The 25,960-nt window shown below is 32.9% G+C and overlaps 3 protein-coding genes across 6 annotated transcripts; 1 reads left to right on the forward strand and 2 right to left on the reverse strand.

Annotated features, from left to right (window-relative positions):
- Positions 1 to 637: 637 nt before the first annotated feature.
- On the forward strand, positions 638 to 3,033 carry LOC145058529 (peroxidase 24-like). The gene is made up of 4 exons (XM_079006427.1): positions 638 to 886; positions 1,151 to 1,342; positions 1,541 to 1,706; positions 2,442 to 3,033. The coding sequence occupies exons 1-4, from the start codon at positions 674 to 676 to the stop codon at positions 2,849 to 2,851; spliced, it is 981 nt and encodes a 326-aa protein (XP_078862553.1). The 5' UTR covers positions 638 to 673; the 3' UTR covers positions 2,852 to 3,033.
- On the reverse strand, positions 2,962 to 6,217 carry OTC (ornithine carbamoyltransferase). Of its 4 annotated transcripts, none has more exons than XM_079006423.1 (6): positions 6,178 to 6,217; positions 6,006 to 6,083; positions 5,472 to 5,599; positions 5,167 to 5,271; positions 4,343 to 5,085; positions 2,962 to 3,322 (listed from the first exon to the last, which is right to left on the reverse strand). In XM_079006423.1, the coding sequence occupies exons 3-6, from the start codon at positions 5,581 to 5,583 to the stop codon at positions 3,140 to 3,142; spliced, it is 1,143 nt and encodes a 380-aa protein (XP_078862549.1). In that variant the 5' UTR covers positions 5,584 to 5,599; positions 6,006 to 6,083; positions 6,178 to 6,217; the 3' UTR covers positions 2,962 to 3,139. The 4 variants fall into 4 exon arrangements, with proteins under 4 accessions (XP_078862549.1, XP_078862550.1, XP_078862551.1 ...); XM_079006424.1 differs by having other exon boundaries at positions 6,182 to 6,215; XM_079006425.1 differs by lacking the exon at positions 6,178 to 6,217 and having other exon boundaries at positions 5,167 to 5,268; positions 6,006 to 6,163.
- A 1,015-nt stretch (positions 6,218 to 7,232) lies between these two features.
- LOC145058946 (Mo25 family protein) lies at positions 7,233 to 10,418 on the reverse strand. Its single transcript, XM_079006824.1, has 12 exons — positions 10,088 to 10,418; positions 9,432 to 9,596; positions 9,208 to 9,326; positions 9,040 to 9,114; positions 8,856 to 8,949; positions 8,703 to 8,762; positions 8,419 to 8,484; positions 8,247 to 8,345; positions 8,103 to 8,147; positions 7,875 to 7,977; positions 7,561 to 7,649; positions 7,233 to 7,465 (listed from the first exon to the last, which is right to left on the reverse strand). The coding sequence occupies exons 1-11, from the start codon at positions 10,208 to 10,210 to the stop codon at positions 7,561 to 7,563; spliced, it is 1,038 nt and encodes a 345-aa protein (XP_078862950.1). The 5' UTR covers positions 10,211 to 10,418; the 3' UTR covers positions 7,233 to 7,465.
- Positions 10,419 to 25,960: the final 15,542 nt, after the last annotated feature.

Raw genomic sequence — 25,960 nt, forward strand, 5'->3', positions numbered from 1 at the left:
TTTATTTGAAAATTGAAAAACTTGAAAACTTTTCACAACAAAAGGCACCCTAAAGGTTTATGGGTGTTATTATGGCTTGATTTAAATGTACAGAATACCTAGTGAAGGTATTGATACAAAATTGAAATAGAAGAAAACTATAACATGGTAACCAAACTAGATTACGAAATGTATAAAAGAAATAAAGTGACAAGCAACTCTAATAATCCTATTATCCTAATAATATGGGATATACTTGGACTCAAATTCCTTCAATATTAAGGTTAAAATTTTAGAAGTATAATGCGGATAATATCCTATTAAAGTAGAAAATACCTAGGTAATTAATCCTATGATTATTTTTAATTATCAGTTTTTTTACAGCAACTCAATACATGTTTTTTTAATTTAAAATCAGATTATCTTGTCTCCAAAAGAAATGAAAAAATCAACGTAAATTTGTATCAAACCCAAAATTTTTACCTATTACAAATCTCAAATTTACAATTAATCATGCCAAGAACGTAAGAAATTAAGCACACATACCCACGATTAATATAGAATCTTCAACTCATAAATATTTTAATCAATACCAGCTAGATCAAATACCATATTTTGACATGGAACACCTATATAAAAGGATCTGTATGATAGGTCTCATAGCCATAAAGTGAAAGAACCCAAAAAAGAAAACATGATGAGGAGAAGCATTTTTGGATTCTTGTTTGTTTCCATTTTGATAGTTGGGTGCATGGGTGGGGAGTTGAAGATGAAGTATTATGAGAAACGATGTTCTTCAGTTTCAGTCGAGACTACAGTAAGAGACATTGTATGGAGCAAAGTTGCTGCAAATCCTGCCATGGCTGCCAAGCTTCTAAGGCTTCATTATCATGATTGCTTTGTTAGGGTAAATAATTCATCTTCATTTTTATCTCTTCACCAACATTTTTTCATATTACTATAATTCATCAATAGACGAATTATAAACGTTTTCACCCAATCTATTGTTTTTAAAGTTTTGAACCCATGACAATGACCAAAAAATGAAATGGACAGGATAATGGAATAAGCAAAGATAATATAATGAACTATTACAATTTTTATAGTATACATATACATACAAATTATAGTTTAACTTTATTTTATACATTACTAATTAAAAGTAATGCAGGGATGTGACGGTTCGATTCTATTGGATCCTGTACAAAATAGTACAACAGAAAAAACAGCAGGACCTAACAGATCTGTTACCGGGTACGATGTGATTGATGAAATAAAGACGGCTTTGGAATCTGACTGTCCCGGAATTGTTTCTTGTGCCGATATCCTTGCGTTGGCAGCTAGAGACGCAGTTTCCTTCCAAGTAAGTTATATCGTTTTCATATTGAACTATGTGTCAAATTAGATGTTGGATCAAAGATATAGATGACTATTACTCAAACCTTTATAAAGATAATTGTTTAGTATGTTATAATAATATTTCAAAACATATATATTATTTATTTTATTATGGAATCAATAGTTTAGTTTTTCATCGGTATCTGAAATTAGTCAATTACAGTTTCAAAAGGAAATGTGGCCGGTTTTCACCGGAAGAAAAGACGGACCGGTGTCGTTAGCATCGGAAGTTGGTGTCAGTTTACCATCTGCAGGTGCCAATTTTACAACTCTCGTAACCCAATTTGGAAACAAAGGTCTTGACATCCATGATCTTGTAGCACTTTCAGGTATATAACCTTCCTTCCTTAGTTCCTTTATTATACATATATATACTTGTAGGGAAATTGTTCACGCGAGAACTCTATTTTACTATGTGTATAAGTTTCAAATTTTAAGAATATTCTTACAAAAATATTACACGTATATAGTACTATTCATTATGAATAATATTCTAATTAGAATATCCAACTTGATTTTTTTTAATTTTTTTATGTTTAAAATGACGAAGGCCGGTTTTATATTTTTTTTATTTAAAGAAATTGAACTTTTTTGTTTCCGAAATGTGTGACTAGAAATTAGAAATGAGTCTCCCATTCTAAAAATTGTGAATATTACACATAGTATTCATTATGGATAATATTTTAATTAGAATATTCAGCTTAATTTTTTTTGTTTCAAAAATTACGAACATCAATTCCATATATTATTTCATTTGAAAAAAAAAATTGAACCTTTTCTTTCTAAAATGTGTGGTTAGAAATGATTTCCCGTTTAAAAAAAAATTGATTCTCATATTAACTCGCCATATACTTATATACACTCTACAAAAGAGTTAATGTGAATCATATGTACATTGACATGTCAGGAGATGACATGGGCTGGTGTCTACAAAGAACCCAATTTATTTTAAAACGCACTTATGGATATTGAGACTATATGTATGCATGTATGTATGGTGTATATAGGTCTTTTCTTAAGCTTTTTTTTTGTCGTGTGACTTAACTTTTTATGTATCTAACTAGGGGCACATACAATTGGTACCTCGCGTTGCGTACTCGTTGCCAGAAGGCTCTACAATTTTACAGGGATAGGAGACGCTGATCCTTCTCTTAATGTGACCTATGCAAATGAACTACGAAAAATATGCCCAAACCCTCAAATTCCAACCACAACTCTTGAAATGGATCCTAATAGCTCACTCTCCTTTGATTCGGATTACTATCAAGCTTTAAACCAACATAAAGGTCTATTCGTGTCCGATGCAGCATTACTCACAAACCCACAATCGGCTCAAATAACACAAGTTTTGCAAAATCCTTCAGTGTTCTTTGCTCGATTTGCTCGGTCAATGGTACGAATGGGGGCTATTGAAGTCCTTACGGATGATCAAGGAGAAGTTAGAACGAATTGTCGAGTTGTTAACAAACAATGATGACAAACAAGTAAAGGAAATTTGGTCTGTTGTTTTTTTGTTACTTTTGTGTTTTTTTTTTCTTGTAATATGTAAAAAGGTATCTTTTTCTTGTAATATGTTCAAAGACATAATGAGAAAAATGATATGTAACTAAGCAACACACAAAAATTGTTCTCCATACAACATGCTCTTGGGAATCATTAGTTAAGTTTTTTGACCCAACATCTCAAAAGTCAACTGTGATCAACAAACATAACAAACATAAAACAGATTGAAAAGCTCTATAAGAAGCACATAATTTCATGTTTAAAGGCCAAGTGAATGTAGCATAATTGCATTTTGTGCATGCATTCGATTCTCAGCTTGGGGAAAGACAATGGAGTTTGGAGCTTCAATAACTCCATTAGTAACCTCCACACCTCTTTCTGCTGGTAAACAATGCATGAAGTAAGCCTGAGGTCCAGCTATCTTCATAAGTTCTTCGTCCACCTGTCACAAAAATTTATAAATTTTTACATTAAAATAAACTGTTTAACCTTTTTTTATCGATAGTTAGATTAGAAAAAAAAAATCCATTTGACCCTCTTGAAAAGAACACAATTTTTACATAAAAAATAGGAACCTATTTAACCTTTTTCTATATCAATTTTTATATAAAAAGGAACCCATTTGACCATCTTGTAAAGCACATTTTTAGCAATTTTCACATAAAGAACCCATTTAAACCTTTTTCTTTTATCAGTTTTTTACATTTAAAAAAAGAACCTATTTGACCCTCTTGAAAAGAACAAACTTTTACCAATATTTACATTAAAAAGAACCCATTTACTTTTTTTTAATTAATTTTCACATTAAAAAGAACCCAATCAACTTTTTTTTTAATCAATTTTTACATAAAAGATAACCCATTTGACCCTCATGAAAAGAATCAACTTTTACATTAAAAAAAATTAAAAAACCATTTTTTATCAGTTTCTACATAAAAAATAATCCATTTGAGTATTTGACCCTCTTGAAAAGAACAAACTTTATTCAACTTTTACATTAAAAAGAACCCATTTAACTTTTTTTTTAATTTATTTTCACAGTAATAATAAACCATTTGACCCTCTTGAAAAGAACAAACATTTATCAACTTTTACATTATAAAGAAAGAACCCAAGTAAACCTTTTTTTATCAAATTTTTCATAAAAGAATAACCCATTTGACCCTCATGAAAAGAATCAACTTTTACATTAAAAAAAAGAAACCATTTAACCAATTTTTTTATCAACTTCTACCAAAAAAAAACCCATTTGACCCTCTTGAAAAGAACAAACTTTTAACACTTTTCACATAAAAACAACCTATTCAACATTTTGTTTATCAACCTTTACATTAATAAAAAGACCCATTTGACCCTCTTGTATAAGAACAAATTCTTATCAATTTTTACACATAGAAAAACCCATTAACCTACTTTTATCAACTTTCACATAACAAAAAAAAAAGGAAAAAAGAAAACTTACCTGAAATCCTTGAAAAACCTGTCGACGATATGCAGCTTCTTCCTTTTGGCCCATACTGGCCCAAACATCTGAATACACAACATCAGCCCCTTTAACAGCTTCTTTCGGGTCATTTGTAATCTCAATTTTCCCAACTCCAGCCCGTTGGGCTTTTTCAACTGTCTCTTTATCGGGCTCAAAGCCTTTTGGACACGCACACACAAAATGAAAAGGCACAACAGCAGCCAACAAAAGCCAAGAATGCACAATATTATTCCCATCTCCAACATACACAACCTTAGTCCCTTCAATCTGACCAATATGTTCAATCATTGTAAGAGCATCAGCCATGATTTGACATGGATGATTATAATCTGTCAGCCCATTGATCACAGGGACACTTGCGTAATTTGCCAAGTCCAAAAGATCCTGATGAGCAAAGAGTCGGGCCATGATGATGTCATTGTAGCGAGATAAAACACGGGCCACATCACGGGTTTCTTCACGTTTTCCCATTTCAATGTCTTTTGGGCCTAAATATATTGCATGTCCACCAAGTAGAAAGAAGCCTGTTTCAAAGGAGACACGGGTTCTCATCGAGGGCTTTGCAAAGATCATTGCCATTGTTTTCCCTTTGAAGGGTAGATACGTCCTTTCGCCTGATTTTAGCAATGCTTTCACTTCTTTGGCTCTATCCAAGATTGTTAATATTGTTTCCTTGTCAAAATCGTTGATGTGCAAAAAGTCCTTGAACCCTGTCTTCTCTAATAAAAAAAATGATAATCAGTGTAACTTTTTTTCCTTAATTTTGTATTTGCCAAAAAATTAGCACAGAATGAGTGTACCTTCAACACAAGACAATGCAGATTTGATGTGCAGAACTTTGGGTGGCATTTTGACCGGTCCTTTGACTTTCAGCTTGTCAGCATGGGCTCCACGAACAAAAACTGCTGAATGTAATTGAACATATGAAATTAAGAAAACAAAAAATTCAATGGTTAACTAATGATATATGCACACACAATGAAGAGAAACTTGTTATATTGGAAGTATAAGAAAGAATAGCTATAAAATATATTCAAATTAAATGAACATACAGAAAGAAAAGTAGTGAATTACTGTATAATCTGAAATGAAAGCAGAAGATGACCTTTACTCAGATTGTCCACATTCATGCAAGTGGTAGTGGTTCGAAGCCTGTGAATCTGATCATGTGAACCTTCTAACCCTAGCTTTGTTGGCATCAATGCTGCATACGCCATCTTCTTAACAGTTCACCTACATAAAAACAATTAGTTTTCTCTTTCATCCACAAAGTCTAATAAGCCTATTACAACCATCAAGAATGTTATAGTATAATGCAACACTGTCCTACAACACTTTGAAAAACACTAGATTACACAGAGCAAAATAGTTGATAAATAATGGCATAACCTTATCAGAGACATCGAACATGCTATTTTTATTTTAGCAGTCGAAATTACAGGAATTTTGCTCTTTACATTGGAGAATCTGTGAGCACTGCGACTAAACCCTAAATATAATAATACGACCAAGATAGAAAAATCAAAACTATTTGCATGTCTCGCTGCTAATAAAACCAAGTAAAAACAGAGATTTATTCCATCTACACTAAAAATAGCAGGAACGATGAAAAGAAAAAAAGACGGATGTGTCAAGTTACCTGTTTTCAAATCAAAAATCAAACCCCTGATTACAATGTGGGAGAAATTTGGAGTGTTTGTTTCAAATGATCGATAATCTGTAGAGCAAGAGAGAGTTAGTATTCTTATTGTATCGAGTATATCACTGTGCGTAGGTGCAGACTGTATGAGAGAGAGAGATTACAGAACCACCTGCCTGAACTTGAAGTAGTGGAAGGAAGGAAGCAGGAGGGTTTTATTGCCACTTGCCAAACGGCCTGTTAGAAACGAAATTAGAATGATATTAATGGTCCATTAACTATCACTTCATTTTCACTTTATGCCCCTAATGTTTGTATTTGTTACATATGAATTACTACTAGACTTTTATTGTTATTTTGTCATATGAAAAATAAAATTAGACATGTCAAACAATATTTAAATGGTTGATAAACAAATTATACACCATAAGTCATAAATAACAAGGTTTTAAATGGCGTTTTTTAAGGTGTGTTATACACATAAACATGTTTTCTGTTATGATTCAAATATATTTAACTACTTAAATACATATATAAAGAGAAACGAAATCTTATAATTCTAGTTTTATATAAAATATTTTAATTTTTTAGAATTGTTATATCAACAACTAATTATAAAAAGTTAACATAAATCCAATAGTTTCATATCCGATCCAAAAAAACGAAAAAGAAAAAACATGTCTTAAAAAATGCCTTGAAATAAAATTGTAAAATTATAGTTTTAGACACCTCACCGTTTTGAAACATTTGACTCGTTTACATTGCTATAAAAAAATGACTCATTTTTTTATAGATGGATTGAAATTATCACATCAAAGCTTTACTTTCATACTCATGGTTAATTTTTGTTTATATTTTTCATCAATGCTTTACTTTCATATACTCATGGTTAAAGATTGTTAATATTTTTCAGTTAGTTTTGTATTTTTTGAATGGCTAAATAATCACTCTTAAATCTATACTTTTCATTGAAAATAGGACTTGAACCCTCAACCTCATGAAAATTTATTACACATTGTCATGTACACAATTTTGGTTCATATCAAAGAATGTTTTTGCTTTCGTTATTATTCTTTAATCTTTCTTTTCCTTTTAAAAACCATCACGCTCAAGTATTTATGATTTTCACATCTTCTCCATTAGGAATTTAGGATAACCATCTAGGGGATAATTCTGTTTAAGTATGTAACTATGCAAATGTAAGATTATAGTTACTTTTTGATCTACTTTATCACAAAAACAACCAAATGACTTTTACACATATAAACCGAATAGGATGCATAATAGTTACATATATTTGAGCTTACATAAAAATTAAAAAGTAGCATCCTGTTGCAAAAAACTTAACTCGTGCCAAAGGTGAAATGAAAATAATGATATTTTGGTACACATAATAACACATTTAGAATCAGGTTAGAAACCAGCAGCTGTTTATTTCAACCAAAGATAGTCTTCTGTATCTAAAAACACAAGTTGCAGAAATGTCAAAAATAATTAATTGTAAAACATAATAATCTTTCTTTATAAAACATAATAAAGGGAAATTATTTATTACCTAAGAATCAAGATCTGGGAGTTGAGATACTCTTTCTATTTCTTTGATGATAAGTTCCTTTTCCTCTTCAAATTGATCATCATCACCACCTATAAAATCACACCCACAAAAAACTAAGAAAATACAAAACGGTTTGAATTTGTTCTAGACTGACTAAATGACCATTTTGCCCTTATATTCTAAAAACACACAAATCTTACAGTATTCGTTAATTTTAACAATATTCATCAACTTTAACATGAGATGAGTTGAGAGAAAAAAAGAAAAAGACAAGGGTATAGATGTCATTATTAAGTGCTTAACCCATTATTAACCTTTTCCAGCAGATAAATTGTTTAGCAATTCCAGCAATTTTTCATGGTTCTTTGCTAATATGACTTTTATTTCTCGAGGTTTGTTAGGGTTAGCCACAAAGATCTGCAAGAAAAACATTATAAGCCAACAAAATATGAACTCTTAAAAAAAAAAAAAAACACTTTTTCTAAGTGGAATTTAAGCAATGAAATGCAATATAAGAAATAAACATGAAGAATTTTGTGTGCCTTAAAAATGTGGAATGCAGAGATCTGGATGTTTTTGCTTGTATCCTGTCAGAGACCATAACTTATCAATGATAATAAACATAATCATATTAAAGAATATTATTTTTTTCTTTTTGAAATATGTCAACTTGTAAACCATGTTACCTTTAACAATGTCATCATGACTTTGAAGTGTTGAACTTCTGCAATATATTTTTTCATTATATGGGAGCTTGGAGGCTCTAAAAGGAACTCTGACAAAAGCTATTATCCACAAAAAAATCCGTTTATTTAACCAAACAAAAACAAAATTTTAACAAATTGTTGAAGAACTTACCTTTAAAGATTGTCTTCTTGTAACATAATTATTAGAGGTTAAGAGTGTTTCATACTGCTCAAAGAACTGAAATGATATGAAAGAATATAACTAATTACTTATTTTAACTGAATGAGCTCATCAGGATCTTTAAACCAAATGGTTTTCCTTTTTTATCTCTTTTGTATTGAAAAGCTCAAAGCTGGTGTTAATCATATAATGATCTAAAGAAGTTTAATTTCAAACCATTACTTCTAAAAAGAATCTGATAATTTTATTTGTGATTTTAAAAGTGAGAAGCATACCTCATTATAATGAGAAGTTAAGAATTCAGATACTGCAATTGGATGTTTGGTAAGAAGATCCTGCTTAACATATTCATGATAATGTGTTAGAGACACCATAATATAATGTAATGTAATACTTGCCTTTTCAACATTATGACTTAAAGATCTGACCTTGAAAGTCGAAAATGCATCAGAAGCAACATCAAAGTTAGCAAGCTCCACATACTTAAAGAATAGTTCAAAGCTTGGAGACTCTAATATATACCTGAAAGAATATCATTAAAACATGTATAAAGAGAAAAGGCAAGAAAATAATAAACCATGTGTAAAGAGATAAGCAACATAAATGTCATACTTTGCAAGATTCGGGAACTTGATGCATTCCCTCAACATGTTTCCACAATTTAGAGCAATCTCCTTGTTATCATAACTGATTAATATTCATATAAGTTAAGGACCATTATATCCCCACATTCATGAGAAAATAAATCAATGAATCGATTTAAATATCAATTTTTCGTACCCCGCAACAAGAAAATCCAACAAATCTGAATGATTCTCCAAGAATTGCACACAACAATGAGTTGATCCAACTTTTTGCTTCAATAGTATGGACCAACATTGGACTAAATCTTTTCTTGCCTATGTCAATTTCACAATGTCATTATATGTTAACTAGTATAATTAATAGCAAATAAAGATGAGACAACAGTATCATATATAATAATATAAGTTATAACTACTCACCTCCCACCCAAGTATAGATAATTTGTGAAAGAAAAGAGCAATTACATCCTCTTTACAAATTTCTACAGCTAATTGTGACACTTGATCCACATTTGGTTCAACCTCCCCATCTCCTAAAAGCAGAAGTTTCATTGCACCAAAATTCTTCTCAACTTCTTCTAATGCCTGTATTAAAAAAAATGTTTTTGAAGTTAAGTCTTGAGCAAGTTATATATTCGATTATAAGCTATACTATCTAACCTACTTGAATCTAATCATTTCCATTAACAATGTGTGACACTTGCTTGTTGAAGGATAAATCGATTGATAATCAAGAGTTTTAAGAACATAATGTAGGTCTTTTCCAGAAAACGGATAGCGTATGTGTGTTTATAAATAGATGTGAATGCATCTTGGAAGCTTTTTTTTTTCTTAAAAGAGATTCCTCCAAAACTTCACATGACCCTTTTTCCTAATTGTTAAAACTAGTAACAACGGAAAGTAAGTGACTTGGGGAAAAAATACCTAAACTTTTTCTAATTTCAGCCAAGATCGCGGATTGTTTTTCTAATTGCATTTATGAAAAGGCCATATTACCAACGAAACTCCAAAAATTGACCACTGATTCAGCCTCAAAGTATCTCGAAATCGAAATTTTTTTGAGAATTATTACAAACCTTTTCGAGTGCTTTAACCTCAACAACAGTTTTGGTGTCGAGAGCCATGAGGCTGTCTTTGATTGCTTTGGCGAGTTCTTGTGGGGTTTTAGGCCTTAAGGCCTTGAAGAACGAGAACGACATCGCTTCAGTTGATCAATCAATGGAGAAATTAAGTACTTTTCGTGTTGTTTGTCGGAATCACCTGATCAAATGGCAATGGGGGGCAGCCAACCCGAAAATATCGATAGCTTAATTAAAGTTTATTTCTATTTCTACTATTAGATGGCAATGGGCTACCATTGACCCCCCCTATATGCCAACAATTTGTTAGTTTTCAAATTGCTTGAGGAGCCGACGAACATGATTACAATGGAGGCGTCGGTGTTTTGTTTTGTGTCGCAACGTAAATTTTTTATTAGGTTAAGGTTATATTGGTAAATTCTTAATGAAGTGAAATAAGGAGCTTTTGATAATTATAGGATAACCAATTTATCAAAAATGATTTATTAAAGGTATCCGATCGGATAAGTATAAGTTATTTTAAAAAAAGAAACTTGTTATCCAAAACATTGCTTTTAGTTTATACCGGTGTTGAACAACCGGTAATAAACCAAAAAAAACTTTTTAAATAAGTTTAAGTCAAACATCTTCTTAGAGCAGAAAGGTGAAGTAAGCTACAGGGTAAAAAAATGTTTGTGAAATACTTGTAAGGGGCTACAAATGAGAGGAATGCATGCTATTTATAGTTGGTCTTACAAGTACCTACATATACAAAAGTAAACTAAGTGATACATTCCAAAAATGTTCATTGTAAACAAGAATGTAAACTAAATGATACAGAAGTAAACTAAATGATACATTCCAAAAATGCTCATTGTAAACATGAATGTAAATTTCTACATACTCCTATCAAGGTTATTCCAAGTATTGGATGAATTTACCCCCTTTTGGATCGGGTTTCGGACTTTGCATCATGATTGCAAGACTCGAAGTTACATACAGATCGCAGACTTTACCCAAGACGACTTTGTTGTTAATGTATATCTTATCGGTACGACACAATCTTATAAGTGTGTGTGTGTGTGTATATATATATATATATATGCCGACTATCTCTCTTTCTCATCTCCCTCTCTCTATAAGGGCTCTTTTGGAGAGACGATCTTACACTCCACATATATCTAATATGGTATCAAAGTTGGTTTCTTGCACCCTCATTGCTTAACACGTCTGTCCAAGTTTCGATAAGGAAGGGACGAAGCAGGAAACTATTTATTGTAATTGCTGAAAAACTGAAAAGTTATTGATTTTTAACTGAGGTCACGGGGAGCCTCTGTTTATTCAGCCCCGACTATTTTGTCGTATATGGACGTGGGGCGTGCAGGCCCATGGGCTGAACGTTTTATTTAGGGTTTTAGGAGTATTTAAAGGTTATTTACCCCTAGGTTTTGATCATCTCCTCTTGAACGACCCTTTAGAAACCCTAGCCTCCATTGAAGGGTTTTGAGCTCAACCTTTCCCCTAAAATCCATTTTGGTGCTCATTTGGTGATCTTTGGTCCCTTAGAGTGAAGTAAAGGAGATCTTTGCATCTGAAGTATTCAACCTTCATTCACTTCATGGACCTTTGTAAGTCACAACGTTCCAAGCTTAACTGTGTTCCATTATTAGATTTATGAGTACTTAGGCTAGAATAGGGTCCTACCTCTTAGTTGCCAAAAGATGGAATGTTTGAAGGCAGCATGGTCATAGAATTCGTTTTAGGAGAGCAACACAAGCTACAAGTAAAGGTCAATCGGTATCCTATTTCCTTTCGGGAGATGTCGGGCTGTGTCGTACTCATTATTACTGGATAAGCATCAGGAACAACAAGCTAGCAACAACAACAACATCAACAACAATTTCTTTTGGTGTTTTGGTCTATTTTAATGAGTATTTCTTCCTTTGTATTATTTCATAGAGTTTGAAGAACTCTTGAGCTTTTAATTGATGTTTGGGTTATAATTTGCTCGTTTAGTGGAGTAGATAGTGCTAGTAAGAGCTCTTTTTACTCCACGTTTGAAGAAAAATGAGATCTTGAACTTTTTTCGAAACTAGGGATTAAGATCTTGTTGGTTTGGGGTGTTCTAATAGATAAAGTTGGAAAGTTTATCCAATAAGACATCATTTGGATCCAGAGTTAAGAATCGGAAGCCAGGACTTAATGGATTAAGTAATTTAACAAATGGATTAAGCACTAGGCGCCGCGCACCTAGTAAAAGGGTGTGAATCACTTTTCTGGTTTTCTCAGCAAATCAACTATTTTGTCATATTGTGGGTGTGAGCGCTTGTTGAACAGATTGTTGACTTTTGACTTTAGCCGTTGATTGTTGACTTTTGACCAGTTTGACTTTTGGTTAAAACCTTGATGGATTTAAGTAATTGATTATGGATTTGGTCTCGGTTTGGCATTAGGTAGCTTATGTTAGTTGTTTCTGTTACTAAGAGTGATGTTGAGCTTCTGATGTTTAGTTCAGGTGAATTTTCTCAATGTATTATTTTTTACATAGTTACTATGACTGGAATGGATGTTGGGTTGAACTAATAGGGTCATGCTGGTTGCTTGTATGTTTACATGATTGTTGGTTTGATGATGTGACAACCGTCAATTTTGGACAAACAAAGTCAATAAAAGTCAACCAGGTCAACTCGAATTGTATTGGAATTTTAGGAGGAATGGGATATTCTATAATGTTTATAATGTGCTATTGACAAATTATAATACAAAGTACATCTCTGGTTGCCAATTATCGAAAATAAATTAGTAACGTAACAACTTGATAATTCAATTATATATTATTTGGGTATAAATAATATTCATAACACAATGTAGGGGAGTTATAAACCTAATACTACATGGCAAATTCATAATAATGGCTACGTACACAATTTTTTGGTGAATTCGTCACCAAATGCGACAAAGTCTATACCGGGCTAAACACCAAATTTTTAACTAAACGAACTTGGAAATTCAACCTAACTTTCATGTAACGTATTATTATTTTGATAAAAGTGTTTGTTATAAAAATTGGAATTTTTATAATTCAAATTAAATATTTTATACATCCTGTAACGCCTGTGTTTCGGGCTTGCCATTTGTAGCAATGTAATAGTCTAGGTTGACCTTTGTAACCCATTTTGAAGTAATAAGATTGTATTATTTGAGTATTTTGTGTTTTGTGCTTAATTGCTTAATTATGTGGTTTGATTAATTAAGAATAAAAATAAGCGTCAAAATTTAAGTGTAAAATAAACTTAATATATTTGATTAATGTTGTAGTAATTGAAACGAGGTTTCCGAATATATATATAGAACGCCCAAATCTGACTTCGTATAAGGAAGTTATGATTTATCGAAGTTCCGGCTTAGCAGTATACAGCCTGTTTTACTCGATTTGAGATCGAGCGGTTGTTAGCCGAAGCAATCTAAATGAGAATCGAAGATCTCATTGTTGGTATCGAAGCGATAAAAAGTTAGGCGAGAACGGACGTGAAACGAAGAAGTTATGAATTTATAACGAAAGTTTCTGTCGCGGCCTATTAAAAATAATTAATAAAAATAAAGTCAAAATTAGCCGACGGAGTCTAAACGAAAGTCGTAGAGCATGGTCTCACCTTTCCGTGGATATAAAGAACGTCGAAAACGGAGTTCGTATGAAGAAGTTATGAATTTCCGAAGTTTATTAATCATTTTGTATTTAAATTTAAATCAAAATTCGGAAGCATTATCCGAAGGGGTCACCGATCTGATCCGAGGTACGCCCCGCGTACTCGAGTACGCCCCGCGTACTCCGAGGGATGTCGACACTCGCATTTGAGCACTTCGGATACGTAAGCAATGACGTTTTGGGCAGTACGCCCCGCGTAACGCAGTACGCCCCGCGTACTCCGAGGCTCCAGCCTCTATAAAAGGGGATTCGAAGGCAGCCATAATTCTTGTTCATTTCTTCTCTTCTCTCTAGTCTTTTGCATCTTTTTGCGTGCCGATTCCACCCCGAAGCCCCGGTATCATACTCTAGCCCCGAGGCAAGTCCCGAGACCCCGAAGATCCCGAGAAGTGCGGTTCCCGAGTCGAAGCTCTGCCCACGAGAAGTTCGATTTTCGAGGAGATCTTCCAGATCTGCTGAGGAATACTACTTTTATAAGCCGTAGTGCTGTCCGATCATCTTCTGATCAAGTGAGTGTGTAGTTATTTTCTTTCCAAATACAATAATACGAAGTATTATATATAAAATACGTGCTATGTGTATATATTTGGTTGTGTTATGTGTGAATGAGTATTCACTCTCTTCTATCTTATAGATCTGCTTATTTCTTTATGAGATATGTGTTATGTGTGTGTGTGCCTCATCTGTTATGTGATATATGTGTTGATTAAAGCATGCTATACAGGTTTTCTTTAAACTATGTATACAAATGTATATTTTTATCTACTAATATGTTGGGTAGAACATGGGTAGACAGTTGGTGTGTAATAAACAGATGAGAGGCCTCGTTGTTGTTTGATTGAGTCATCTAGCGGAGTTTAGATGACGACCACTGGCTATTCTAGACAGTCTTGTGGAAACATTAGCAGGTTCGCCACCTGTAGGTGTTAATGAACTTGGGTGTTCATTCGCTGTACTCCATCCCCCTCATGGTTGCCTTATTTGACTTATATTGCTGAGGTACCCCCGAAGCATGTGTTGTCGCCCCGATGAAATATTCTTAGACTAGGTCCCTTATGTTAGTTGTTTTAGGGACATTAAAGTGAGAATAACGGGAATGGGTAATTGGGTTATTGTTGGTTGGTGAAAATTAAATATGATATTTATTGTGGGTTGAAAACCCTATATGCTCACCAGGCTCCCAAGCCTGACCCACTCAGTTTTAAATTGTATTACAAGTAGTGGCGGAAGGGCATGAGATGGATGAACCATCAAGTTGTTTTGTTTACAAGTCTGCATATGTTTATATTTGTTATATGATTTGTAATGTATTCGTTTATGCTTATTGGTCTGTATCGGAACATGACACCCCGAGTTTTGATTATAATGAAAATACATTTCTTTTATGAAATGCTTCGGTAAACAATGTTTTATCATGTTTTGTTTTTGGGAACAAATTCCGCAACTCTTTCAAATCAAAAGGATTTACTCTGAAAATATTTAAAAGCATAAATGAAAATCGGTCTTTTCTGGCCGAGATTTTGGGGATGTCACACATCCTTTATACCATATTTATTTTATAAAACACCATCATTTTTATAAAAACACCAAGAATTTATATAGGTTTGACTTTTTTTTTTTATAAAAGTCACTAGTTAATAACATTGTCCTTCCACCTTAATTACCCAACTACTTAACCCTAAGGTAGCTAACCTTTAGTCTCATCTATGTCCCCCCATACCATCCCCCAACCCACCCTACCTACCCCCACCCCTCCCCCCTCTCCCTTTAACTTACGGCCGAAAGGCTTATTACTCACCATCATTGTAACGCCCGCAGATCAGGGCTAGTCAATTTAGAGACGATAAGTGTCGAAAACGACTTTTTGGCAAAATATTATTTATAATAATTAGTCTTAACCAAGTTTTAGAATAGGTCTCAAGGTTTCCGTACATATAAAGAACGCCGAAATCCGAGTTATAACGAAGAAGTTATGGCCCGTCGAAGTTTTACGGCAAAACCGGCACGACACCGGGAAGCGTAAATAGTGAATTTACGATAGATCGAGATTCAGCCTTAGCAATATAAACGAAATTCATAGAATATGTTAAACTAAGAGTGTCGATAAAAAGAACGCCCAAATCTGACTTCGTATGAGGAAGTTATGATTTTTCTAAGATTCGGCTTAGCAATGCATGACCCGAAACTCGAATTTTAGTTCGAGTGGTTTTTGGCTTACGCGACCTAAATGAGATTTGAAGATCTCATTAATAGGAGCTCAACGATAAAAAGATGGACGAAAACGGATTCCGTATGAAGGAGTTACGAATTCTTCGCGGTCATTTAGCAGTCTAAACGCCTCCTACTGTTAAATTTGAGATCGGTCGAGAATTAGCCGACGGGGTCTAAATGAAAGTTGTAGATATTGATTTTACCTACACATTGAAAAAAAATAACGTCAAAAACGGAGCTCATATGCGAGAGTTATGATTTTTCTAAGTTTGAAGGCTGATACGCAATAGGGGGTGACGTGGCACCACCAGAAGGCTGCCACATGCACCAACTCGGCGAGTAGGTCCTCCTACTCGGCGAGTATGTCAGTCATCACACCTATAAATAGAGGTGTCGGGTTCCCTCATTCTTCACACCTTCAAACCTTACTTTCTCTCTCTAAACTCTCTCTCTAAGCCTCCCTAACCCCCCAAAGCCTAGGGTAACTCCTTAGCACGAGGCGGAAGCCCCAGAGCGCCCGAAGGCTCCGAGAAAAAGGGTATTTCGGCTTGGAAATGCTGCTCCAGCGAAGCCCGATTTTCGAGAAAACCCGTTGTAAGTGAGCTACGCCTAACCTATCTTTAGTATAGCTTATGTTTTAATATAGTAACGTTATTAGGAACTTATAATGAGTATTTGAGCTATTATTATGAGTTATATTGAGTGTTATTTAACACTTATATAATAATAATAATAGCTAGACTATTAATTTGTCGTGGTTATCGTTAGACTAAACCCTAGTGGTATTGGTATTAGGTTTTATCGAAGGGAAATTGTTTTGAGAGTATCAAAACGTTGTCCGAGTACTGAGTCACCACCTTTCAGGTGAGTGCATGGTCCCTTTCATCTTACACATAGATATGAAGTATTTTATTATAAATCACGTGCTATGTGTGCATATTGTCTGAATACTTGTTGTCTATGTTGGTGAAAGATTTTATACATGTTTTAAATGATGTAAACTGTATAAAGTATTTTATATATACAAAATATGTTGGGTAAAACATGGGTAGATGAATGATGAGGGATAAAAGCTGAAATATAGGAACATTAGTAGCATGAACCTAGTGCCCTATAGGTATACATTGGCAGCAGTGGACCTAGTACCCTATAGATGAGCACTGACAGCTGCGCCACAACCCGTAGATGTTTTAGATCTACGGTAAACGTTTTAGCAGCTGCGCTCTAAGGACAGTATCGGCAGCTGCGCCTAAAAGGGAGCCTTATGACCCTGACAGTAGCGTTTAAAGGTCAATACCGGCAGAAGCGCCTCATAGAAGATGTCCCAATTTTGGCAGCTGCGCCTAAGTGACAAGATTAGCAGTTGCGCTTGACCAATGTGTCATTGGCAACAATGGACTTCATGTTGTTTCCTTAGGATGATCCTTAGGAATGAATGAATGAGAAATAGCTGATTCTTAGGGTAGATCCTTAAGAATAAAGAAGATAATGGGGATGGGTAATTGGGTTGATTGTTTGATTGTTTAAACATAATTATATTATTGTGGGTTGAAAACCCTATGTACTCACCAGGTTTCCCAACCTGACCCACTCAGTTTATTTATATCACAGGTGTTGATATGAAGTCACATTACACTGAGAGATTTAAAGAGATGTAGATCACTAGTGTAAATAAATGTAAATTCTGTTTATGCTTATGTTTCTGTATTAACGATGACATCCCAAACATTTTAAAATGAATAAAATACGTTTCTTCGAAAATGTTTTAATAACGTATTTATCATGTTTTTCTGGGAACAAATTCCGCAACATTTTTATTAAAAGAAGTACTCTGATTTTTATAAAGCATAAACAAAATCGGTCTTTTCTGGCCGTGAAAATGGGGATGTCACAATCATCTTCATCATTTTCATCTCATACTCCAAGAAAAGCTCTCGTTTTCTCTAGAAAAATTCTTCTAAGTTGGTTCTTGAGTTTTTGGTAAGTACTTCCTTCTTAATCTAGTGATTCTACACACTTATAAACTAGTTTTTCAATCCATTTATGCACATTATCATGTGTTACTATTCATAGGATCTTCAAATCTTCAAAGTGTTCTTCAAGTGTTATTGACTTGAAACTTTTCATCTACAACCTTTCATTCATCAAGAAAACACACATAAAGTGAGTTCATACCCCTTTATTCTCGAGTTTTTTCCAAGTTGGGGGGGGGGGATACAAGTAAACTTGTGTAATAACACAAGTTGTTATATATGCTTCTCTTTAAGTTGTACAAGTATTATATGCACGAAAAGATGTTATTACTTAGTTATTTGAACATTTATATATGTTTGTTGAAAATATAAAGCTATAAAAAAAAACAAGTATAAACTTGTTATATGTTCTTACGAAAAGTCATAAACAACACAAAACTATAAAAAAAACTAGGATTTTATGAACATAATATGACTTTTCTAGCAAAAATGGTTATAACCAAGTTATTACACCATGTTTGTGGGATATAAACCACAATATGTTATTTGGAACATATGTCTTGAATCTAGTTAAAAATACCAAATATTTAGTTTTACAAAAAGAAACTTAAAAATCTATCATTTTATACAAAAGTGAGTTTTCTAACAAAAATGGTCATAACTAGGTTATAGTACAATTTTTGTGGGTTTTGACCAAAAATATGTTAATTAAAATATATAAAGTTAACTTGACTTAAATATCACAAAAAGGTAAAAATAAAGTTTTACATAGTTATATTTTACTATTTATCGTTTGTGACGTAAAAAGTCAAAAACTAGAAAAATAGACATTTTTATACTAATGACTCACTATTTGGTGTTAGACGTAAAATACTTGTTATTTATGAATATCTAAGCATGTTAGCCTCTACATATGTATATATAAATATATATAGGTAAACTATAATAAGTATAGTTTATGGAACATTAACACTATTGCAATATTTTTGAACAAAACAGATAATTATATAAAGATTTATATGATTATTTTATACTATTTTATTATCATGGAAAAGTGATAATCATACATACAAAAGTTTTCATTACAACAAAACATTTATGATAAACTATAATGGGTAAAGTTTATGGGTCATTAACACTATTTTATTATTTTGGGGCGAACAAATAATTATTTAAAGGTATAACTATTTTACTCTATGTAATTACTATGAAAATGTAATATTTCCATTTACAAAAGGGTTTTCATTACACTATACGTAAACGCGTTGAATCAATTTTGTGAGACAAAGTCTTCATCGTACCTACAAAAGTCTTGTATTATAACCAGAATCTCTCGTAAGAGAGCATGATACTTGTCTATAGATATATACGGGGACTGCTAATCCCGCACCTAAGCTGCTTTCAACAGCTAGACTGGCAGGTCTGGGGTGACAAATGTCTAACATTCTGACGCCTGAAGAACGTCGTAACAGGTCATCTGTGTCTTTAGCACGGTTATAATAACTCACATGGGGAATCAACGATATATTTAGTTTATTGGGAAACATACATTCAAATGGTTTTATATAGATTAAAACTACATATTACTATTTTAAGTATAGAAATACTTATACATTTCGGTCTTAGGGTTTCTAAGACTACAACACATTTTTAAGATCAACAATACATTTAGTTTACGGGGAAATATACATTCAAATGGGTTTATATAGATTAAAACTACATATAGAGAACGTCAAAATCTGACTTTATTTGAGGAAATTATGATTTTTCTAAGATTTTGCATAGCAGTATACAGCCCAGAAATCGGATTTTAAATCGATCGATTTTTAGCCAACAAAACTAAATGAGAATAAAAAATCTCGTTAATAGGAGCTCAACGATATAAAGATAGTCGAAAACGGACGTCGGATGACAAAGTTATGAATTTTTAACGGACTCTAACTGTCTAAGTCTATTAAAATATAACTTTAAAAATAAAGTCAAAATTCATCGACGTAGACTAAATGAAAGTTGTAGATCACGTCTCTACCTACGTGTGTATATAAAGAACGTCAAAAACGGAGCTTGTATGCGAAAGTTACAGATGTGAGAAGATAACTAATTTTTGGAGTAATCTGCGAGTGACACGTGACACGATCTGAGCCACTGCTTCCTCACCACAGCTTGCCACCAGATGGTGACACATGACTGGGAACACCCAACGTTCAACAAGGGAACGCTCAACGTTCAACAAGGGAACACTCAGCGTTCGTCCATCAAACAGCCTATAAATAGAGGCGCATATCACTTCATTTCTCCACACCTTTCTAACCTTTCTCTCCCAAATACCCCTAAACCCTCTAGGTTTTTCCCTAGCACCTCCTAGGTGTTAGAAACGAGTCCCAGAGCGTCAGAAAGCCACGAGAAGAAGAGTTTCGGCTCAGAAGTTCTGTTCGCATGGAGCCCGGTTCCTCGCTAAACCCCCCTTGTAAGTGAGTTATGCTTACCATACTTTAAGTATAACTTATGTTTAAGTTCATTATCCTTATTATGAACCTATAAACAAGATTTATCAGTGATTCCAAATCGTTATACTGATTAATCTACTTATGGGGATGATGTCTACGCTGTGATTTAGTGAGGTGTTTAACGTGAGATTTCCAAACAGTATACTTCGTATACCAAACGGACCCTACCTCCGATATGGTCTTACCCGGTTGTTCCTTACTTGATAGATCTTAAAGTAGACTTTGAGTTAATGATGAATCTAGACTAATAATTACGCAATAAATAATATACTAAGACTTAGTAATAATTATACTAGGTTTCGTCGAAGGAAAATACAGTTGCTAAAAGCGAAGCGCTGCCTGAATTTCGAGTCGTCACTTTAACAAGTGAGTGCATAGTTACTTTTCATCTTACACATAGATATGAAATATTTAATATTAATACATGCTATATTTGCTTATTATCTGTGTTCCTGATATTTATGCTATATGAACGGTTTATACATATTTTACTCGATTTAAGCTGTATATGTATTTTTATGCCTATAAATATATTTGGTAAAGATGGGTAGATGAAAGACGATGAGAGATGATGAGAGATGAAAGATGGTATAGTATGATGAAAGATAGGACGTCATACTATGACAAAAGAAGTAGGCAAAGATAGAATGCCACGACTTTGGAATTGTTATTTTACCAACGATGTAGTCACTTAGCAAAGTATAGGTGAAAACTACCAGACTAATTGATGATAGTCCCGTAGAGCACTAGTAGTTATGGACTTAGTGCCTAATAGATAAACATTGACAGCTATGGACTTAGTTCCTAATAGATAAACATTGGCACCTATGGACTTAGTGCCTTATAGATGAACGCTGATAGCTATGGACTTAGTGTCTTATAAATGAACGATGGTAGTTATGGACTTAGTACCTAATGGATAACACTAGCAACTATGAACTTAGTGCCTATCAGATAAACCATGGTACCGATGTACTTCATGCCTATTCCTTAGGACAATCCTTAGAAATGAATAAATGAAGGATAAACGATTCTTACGGTAGATCCTTAAGAATAAAGAAGATAATCAGGATGGTTAATTGGGTTAATTTTTTGACGATTAAACATAATAATTATATTATTGTGGGTTGAAAACTTTATCTACTCACCAGGTTTCCCAACCTGACCCTCTCAGTCTATTTGTATCACATGTATCGATGCGAAGATACATTACACTTAGTGATTAAATGAGATATAGATCATTAGTGTAAATTAACGTAAGGTCTGTTATGCTTATGTTTTTGTATTGACGATAACATCCCAACGTTTTAATAAAATACATTTCTTCGGAAATGCTTTGATAGTATCATTATCATGTTTTCTGGGAACAAGTTCCGCAATATTATTCTTCAAAAAGGATACTCTGATTTTTAAATAAGCATAAACAAATCGGTCTTTTCTGGCCGTGACATTGGGGATGTCACAAATATGTTATAATATATTTGTGACTTTCCAGTTCTAGTGAAATCATGAGACAAAAACGCGAACTTTTGTAGTTTGAGGGACATAAAATAATTTGCATCATGTACTGAATATATCCAGGAAAATTCATGTATTCATTGTATTTTAGACTAATGCTTATAACCGAGAAAGGTTGATGTTAAGTTTACCAATCATAAGTATACGTTTTTTCTTTTAGGTATTTAGGTGAGTTAAAAAAGCGAGTTAAGAAAAAAAAGTTATTATATATATATATATATATATATATATATATATATATATATATATATATATATATATATATATATATATATGAAAAGAAAAAAAAATTATCAAAAGTTTGAGTAAATAAAAGCTATCAAAGTACAAAAATCTTGAAGAAAATGAATAAGACAAAATTTATTTTTAGGTTATAATATCATATGTATGCTTGGATTATTTAACAAAAATAACTTAAGGTTAAGAAAATTTTCCAAGGATGTATTCAAAGGGATGCAAAAATGAATGTTGTTCAAAATAAGTAAGGACAGTTTATGAGAAATGTGAGTATTTAGAGCTTGAGAAGTTGGTAGGATATATACACAAACATATGCATTACGGTAGAACGTAATTGGTGAATTTAATTTGGTTTATTCTATGTGACATTGGTGGATGAAGTTTTAATGTATGATAATAATAAAAAAAATTGCTTGGGAGTAAGTAAAAGACAAGTGTGGGGTATTTTGATATTGCTATATATAATCATATATTTTGGGCAATATTCAAGTACAATTAGCTACATTTTACTCATTTATAAAGATATCTTGTATTTATTTCATTTAAAATCTATTTTGTACCAGAAAGATATTCTCAATGAAAATGAGCAAATTTGATAAGATGGAGACTTGAAAACTTAAAGCATTCGTCAAAAGGAAGAACTCATGCATAAAGTGGTTGCTATGTCATGGTCATATGTTTGTCACGACATGGTGACGTTTTATACCATAGAATCTTCGCAGTGTGCTTGCATGAAATGCGTGGAGGCTAAGTAAAGGATTGTCCACCACGACGTAGTGAGCCATTTACCACGATATGGTGGCGCGTTTTTAGGAAACTTATATAAACGATTATTAGGACAGAATTCGAACGTGTGATGCAATTACTGACGACCAAAATCCTCTTAGAAACCCTAAGGAAGGAAGAGATTGACCGAAGAACAAGTATTGAAGAGATCTAGACACGAAGAACACGATAATCATTCGGTTTTGCTTACCTAGACATGTTTAGTGAAGTTCTTATTGATTTTAGCTGTTTTTCTATTGTAGTTATGAGCTAATACCCCTTTGCTTTCGTTTAGCATGGATGAACCTTAATATTATGTGTTGATTTCGATTTATATGGATTTATTCATGTTGGGTTTTTACTTGTGTTTAATAGATCAACAACCTAACATGTTAAAGTGCTGATTTTTGTCACTTTTCTGCAAGTTTTGTGTTGTTAGATGACCATTCCAATTGCATGAATTTGATATTTAGTTGTTTATGATCATTAAATAGTTAGATTTAGACATCGAACAAATCCTAGGTTTAGGTGGTGATAATTAGTAGCTTTGATTGTGTTAGAGAGCATTAATTATCCATGTTATATGCTTAATTTATTTTCTTGATCATAGATAAGAAATCACTAGATCTTGTCATTCATGGTCCAAAAATATAAAAATCAATATAGTGTCCACTTGTTAAATGATCATTGTAATAGTAGTTCATAAATTGGTAAACATTAGGGAATCAGAACAAGATAAATAGTAACATTCGAATTCAGTAACCAACTAGATAATCCATTTCATAAGAAGTTAACCATAGAGTAGAGGTGATTCAAAGCTAAACAAAAGTGCTTTTTAATCTTGGTTTAAAATTGTTTTTGTTTTTGTTTTTTTATTTTTTTTTATTTTTTTTTATTTAGTCTAAGTAATTTTGCTAGTTTTAATTACTCTAGTTGATAATTTAAGTTGCTAATCTTGCAAAATCAATAACCCCACCCCAATTTATAGTTATTTTTTTATTTTAATTAGTAGCAATGGTTTATAATTAAAATCATACCCGTTACCGTAGAGTATTTTGCAACTAGGTACAATGCATATTGTGTTCAGCCGGTTTATATTTGAAAAAAACTTATAAATTTAAAACTGTTAGTGCAAATAAATACATCATTGACCATGATGAAAACCAATATGTGTAATAAACTATACAAAGCACTGAAACCAAGTTCGCGGGTCACACTTCAATCCATATAAAGAGTGACGTAAATGACATCCATGATTATGAAATAACGAATAATAAAAATCAATGATTGATCTATATATGCGTTTTTTTGGAGATATTCATTAACTAACGTGGGTGAGGGTATGTGTATGAGGTGGGATGGGTGTGAGGTGTTAGGGTGGGGTGGGCATATGTGTAGGTGTAGGTGTAGGTATGAGGGGTGTGCATGAGCATGGGTGTATGAGGGTACGAATGTAGGTGTAAATTATGGTGTAGTGGGCATGAGTGTAAGCATGCGAGTATATTTGTAGTGTGAGGGTGGGTATCAGTATGGGGTGAGTGAGGTGTACGTGGGGTGAGGGTAGGGTTAGGTGGGTGCATGGAGTGTTGGAAAGATGATGATAATCTGTTTATTTGATAAATAATGACTAAAATAAAAAGAAAATGGAATGATATTTTTGTGATTTTAATAAAACACAAACAATTAAATTTTAAAAGTTTATCGTTAGAAAAAGAATCACCAATCATTAAACGCAAAATTTAATGAAATTTAAAAAAGTTTACATTTTTTTGATTTCTAAATGAAAAACAAATTTTACGGGACCATATTCTAATTCCTTAAAATTTCTTTGAAACATATGAACCAAAGAAACCACAACTTTAGGATAATTAAATAAATCATGAACGTTAGAAATGTTTGTTTAATGGATTAAACATGCACTTGTTAATACAATGATTGTTTTCATTCACATTAACATTTTAAGACCTTATGATACAAGAGTACCACATGGTACGCTTCATGCTATCTGACACTGCACTCCTACAATAAAACCATACCGCCATGCACATAAAATGCGGTGATGGTTACCGTGGTATACAAATTCATCGTAGGAAATAGTCGGTGGATTTTCAAACTTTATAAATACTTAATAACCCTAACCTAATGCATTTTGATACAAAATAAATGAATTCAAACACTTTTTCAAAAGTAAAAATGACTCAGAAGGGTAACTAACTGTTCATTTTGTTTATATTTGGTCATTTTTTGTACATAATATATCGTCAAACTTGTTGTTTGTGTTCAACACAACCCTTTTGACTGGCTATCATAAGTGATAGCCAGTCAAAAAGGATGTGGTGTACACAAACAACAAGTTGGATAATATATTACGTAAAAAAATGACCAAATGTGAACAAAATCAATAGTTGGTTGCCCTCATGAGTCAGTTTCCCACAATTTTAAGCATGTATAGTTTTAACATGGGATCTAATAGGTAAACAATTCAAAACTTAACTCAACTAAAAAAAAATAAAAGCAATAGTTTAAAAGCTATGCAAGATGTGTGGTGAAATGCATGCACAAGAATAATGCAAAAGTAGCTATACCGAGTAAGATAGAAGTTATGGACTTTTATTATCCCTAACCATGTAAAGACGCACAACGGACTTGAGGGAAACCAAATTCATCCTCAACATGTAAAAAGTTAGATAAAATGACGAAAAATGTCCTTAATTAATATGTGTGCTTAAAAAAATTTAAAGTCTTGGAATATTAACCTTAACAATGCGGGATGGTATTGCATGCCCAGTGGGAGATGAAGGCAATCTGAGCTCTTCATAATAATCGTGTTCATTGTTAAGTTAAAGATATGACGGTACACCTTCGCCAGCTGTTAGTAATGATAATAATTAGACTTACCGACGGTGAAATCTTCTTCATCAATGTCATCAGGCATGTTGTAGCTTCTACCAAGAGATTCTTGTATTTCATTGTT

Source organism: Lactuca serriola, chromosome 6, assembly GCF_051521515.1.
Source record: "Lactuca serriola cultivar US96UC23 chromosome 6, Lser_US96UC23_V15, whole genome shotgun sequence".
In the NCBI taxonomy this organism is placed as follows: Eukaryota; Viridiplantae; Streptophyta; class Magnoliopsida; order Asterales; family Asteraceae; genus Lactuca; species Lactuca serriola.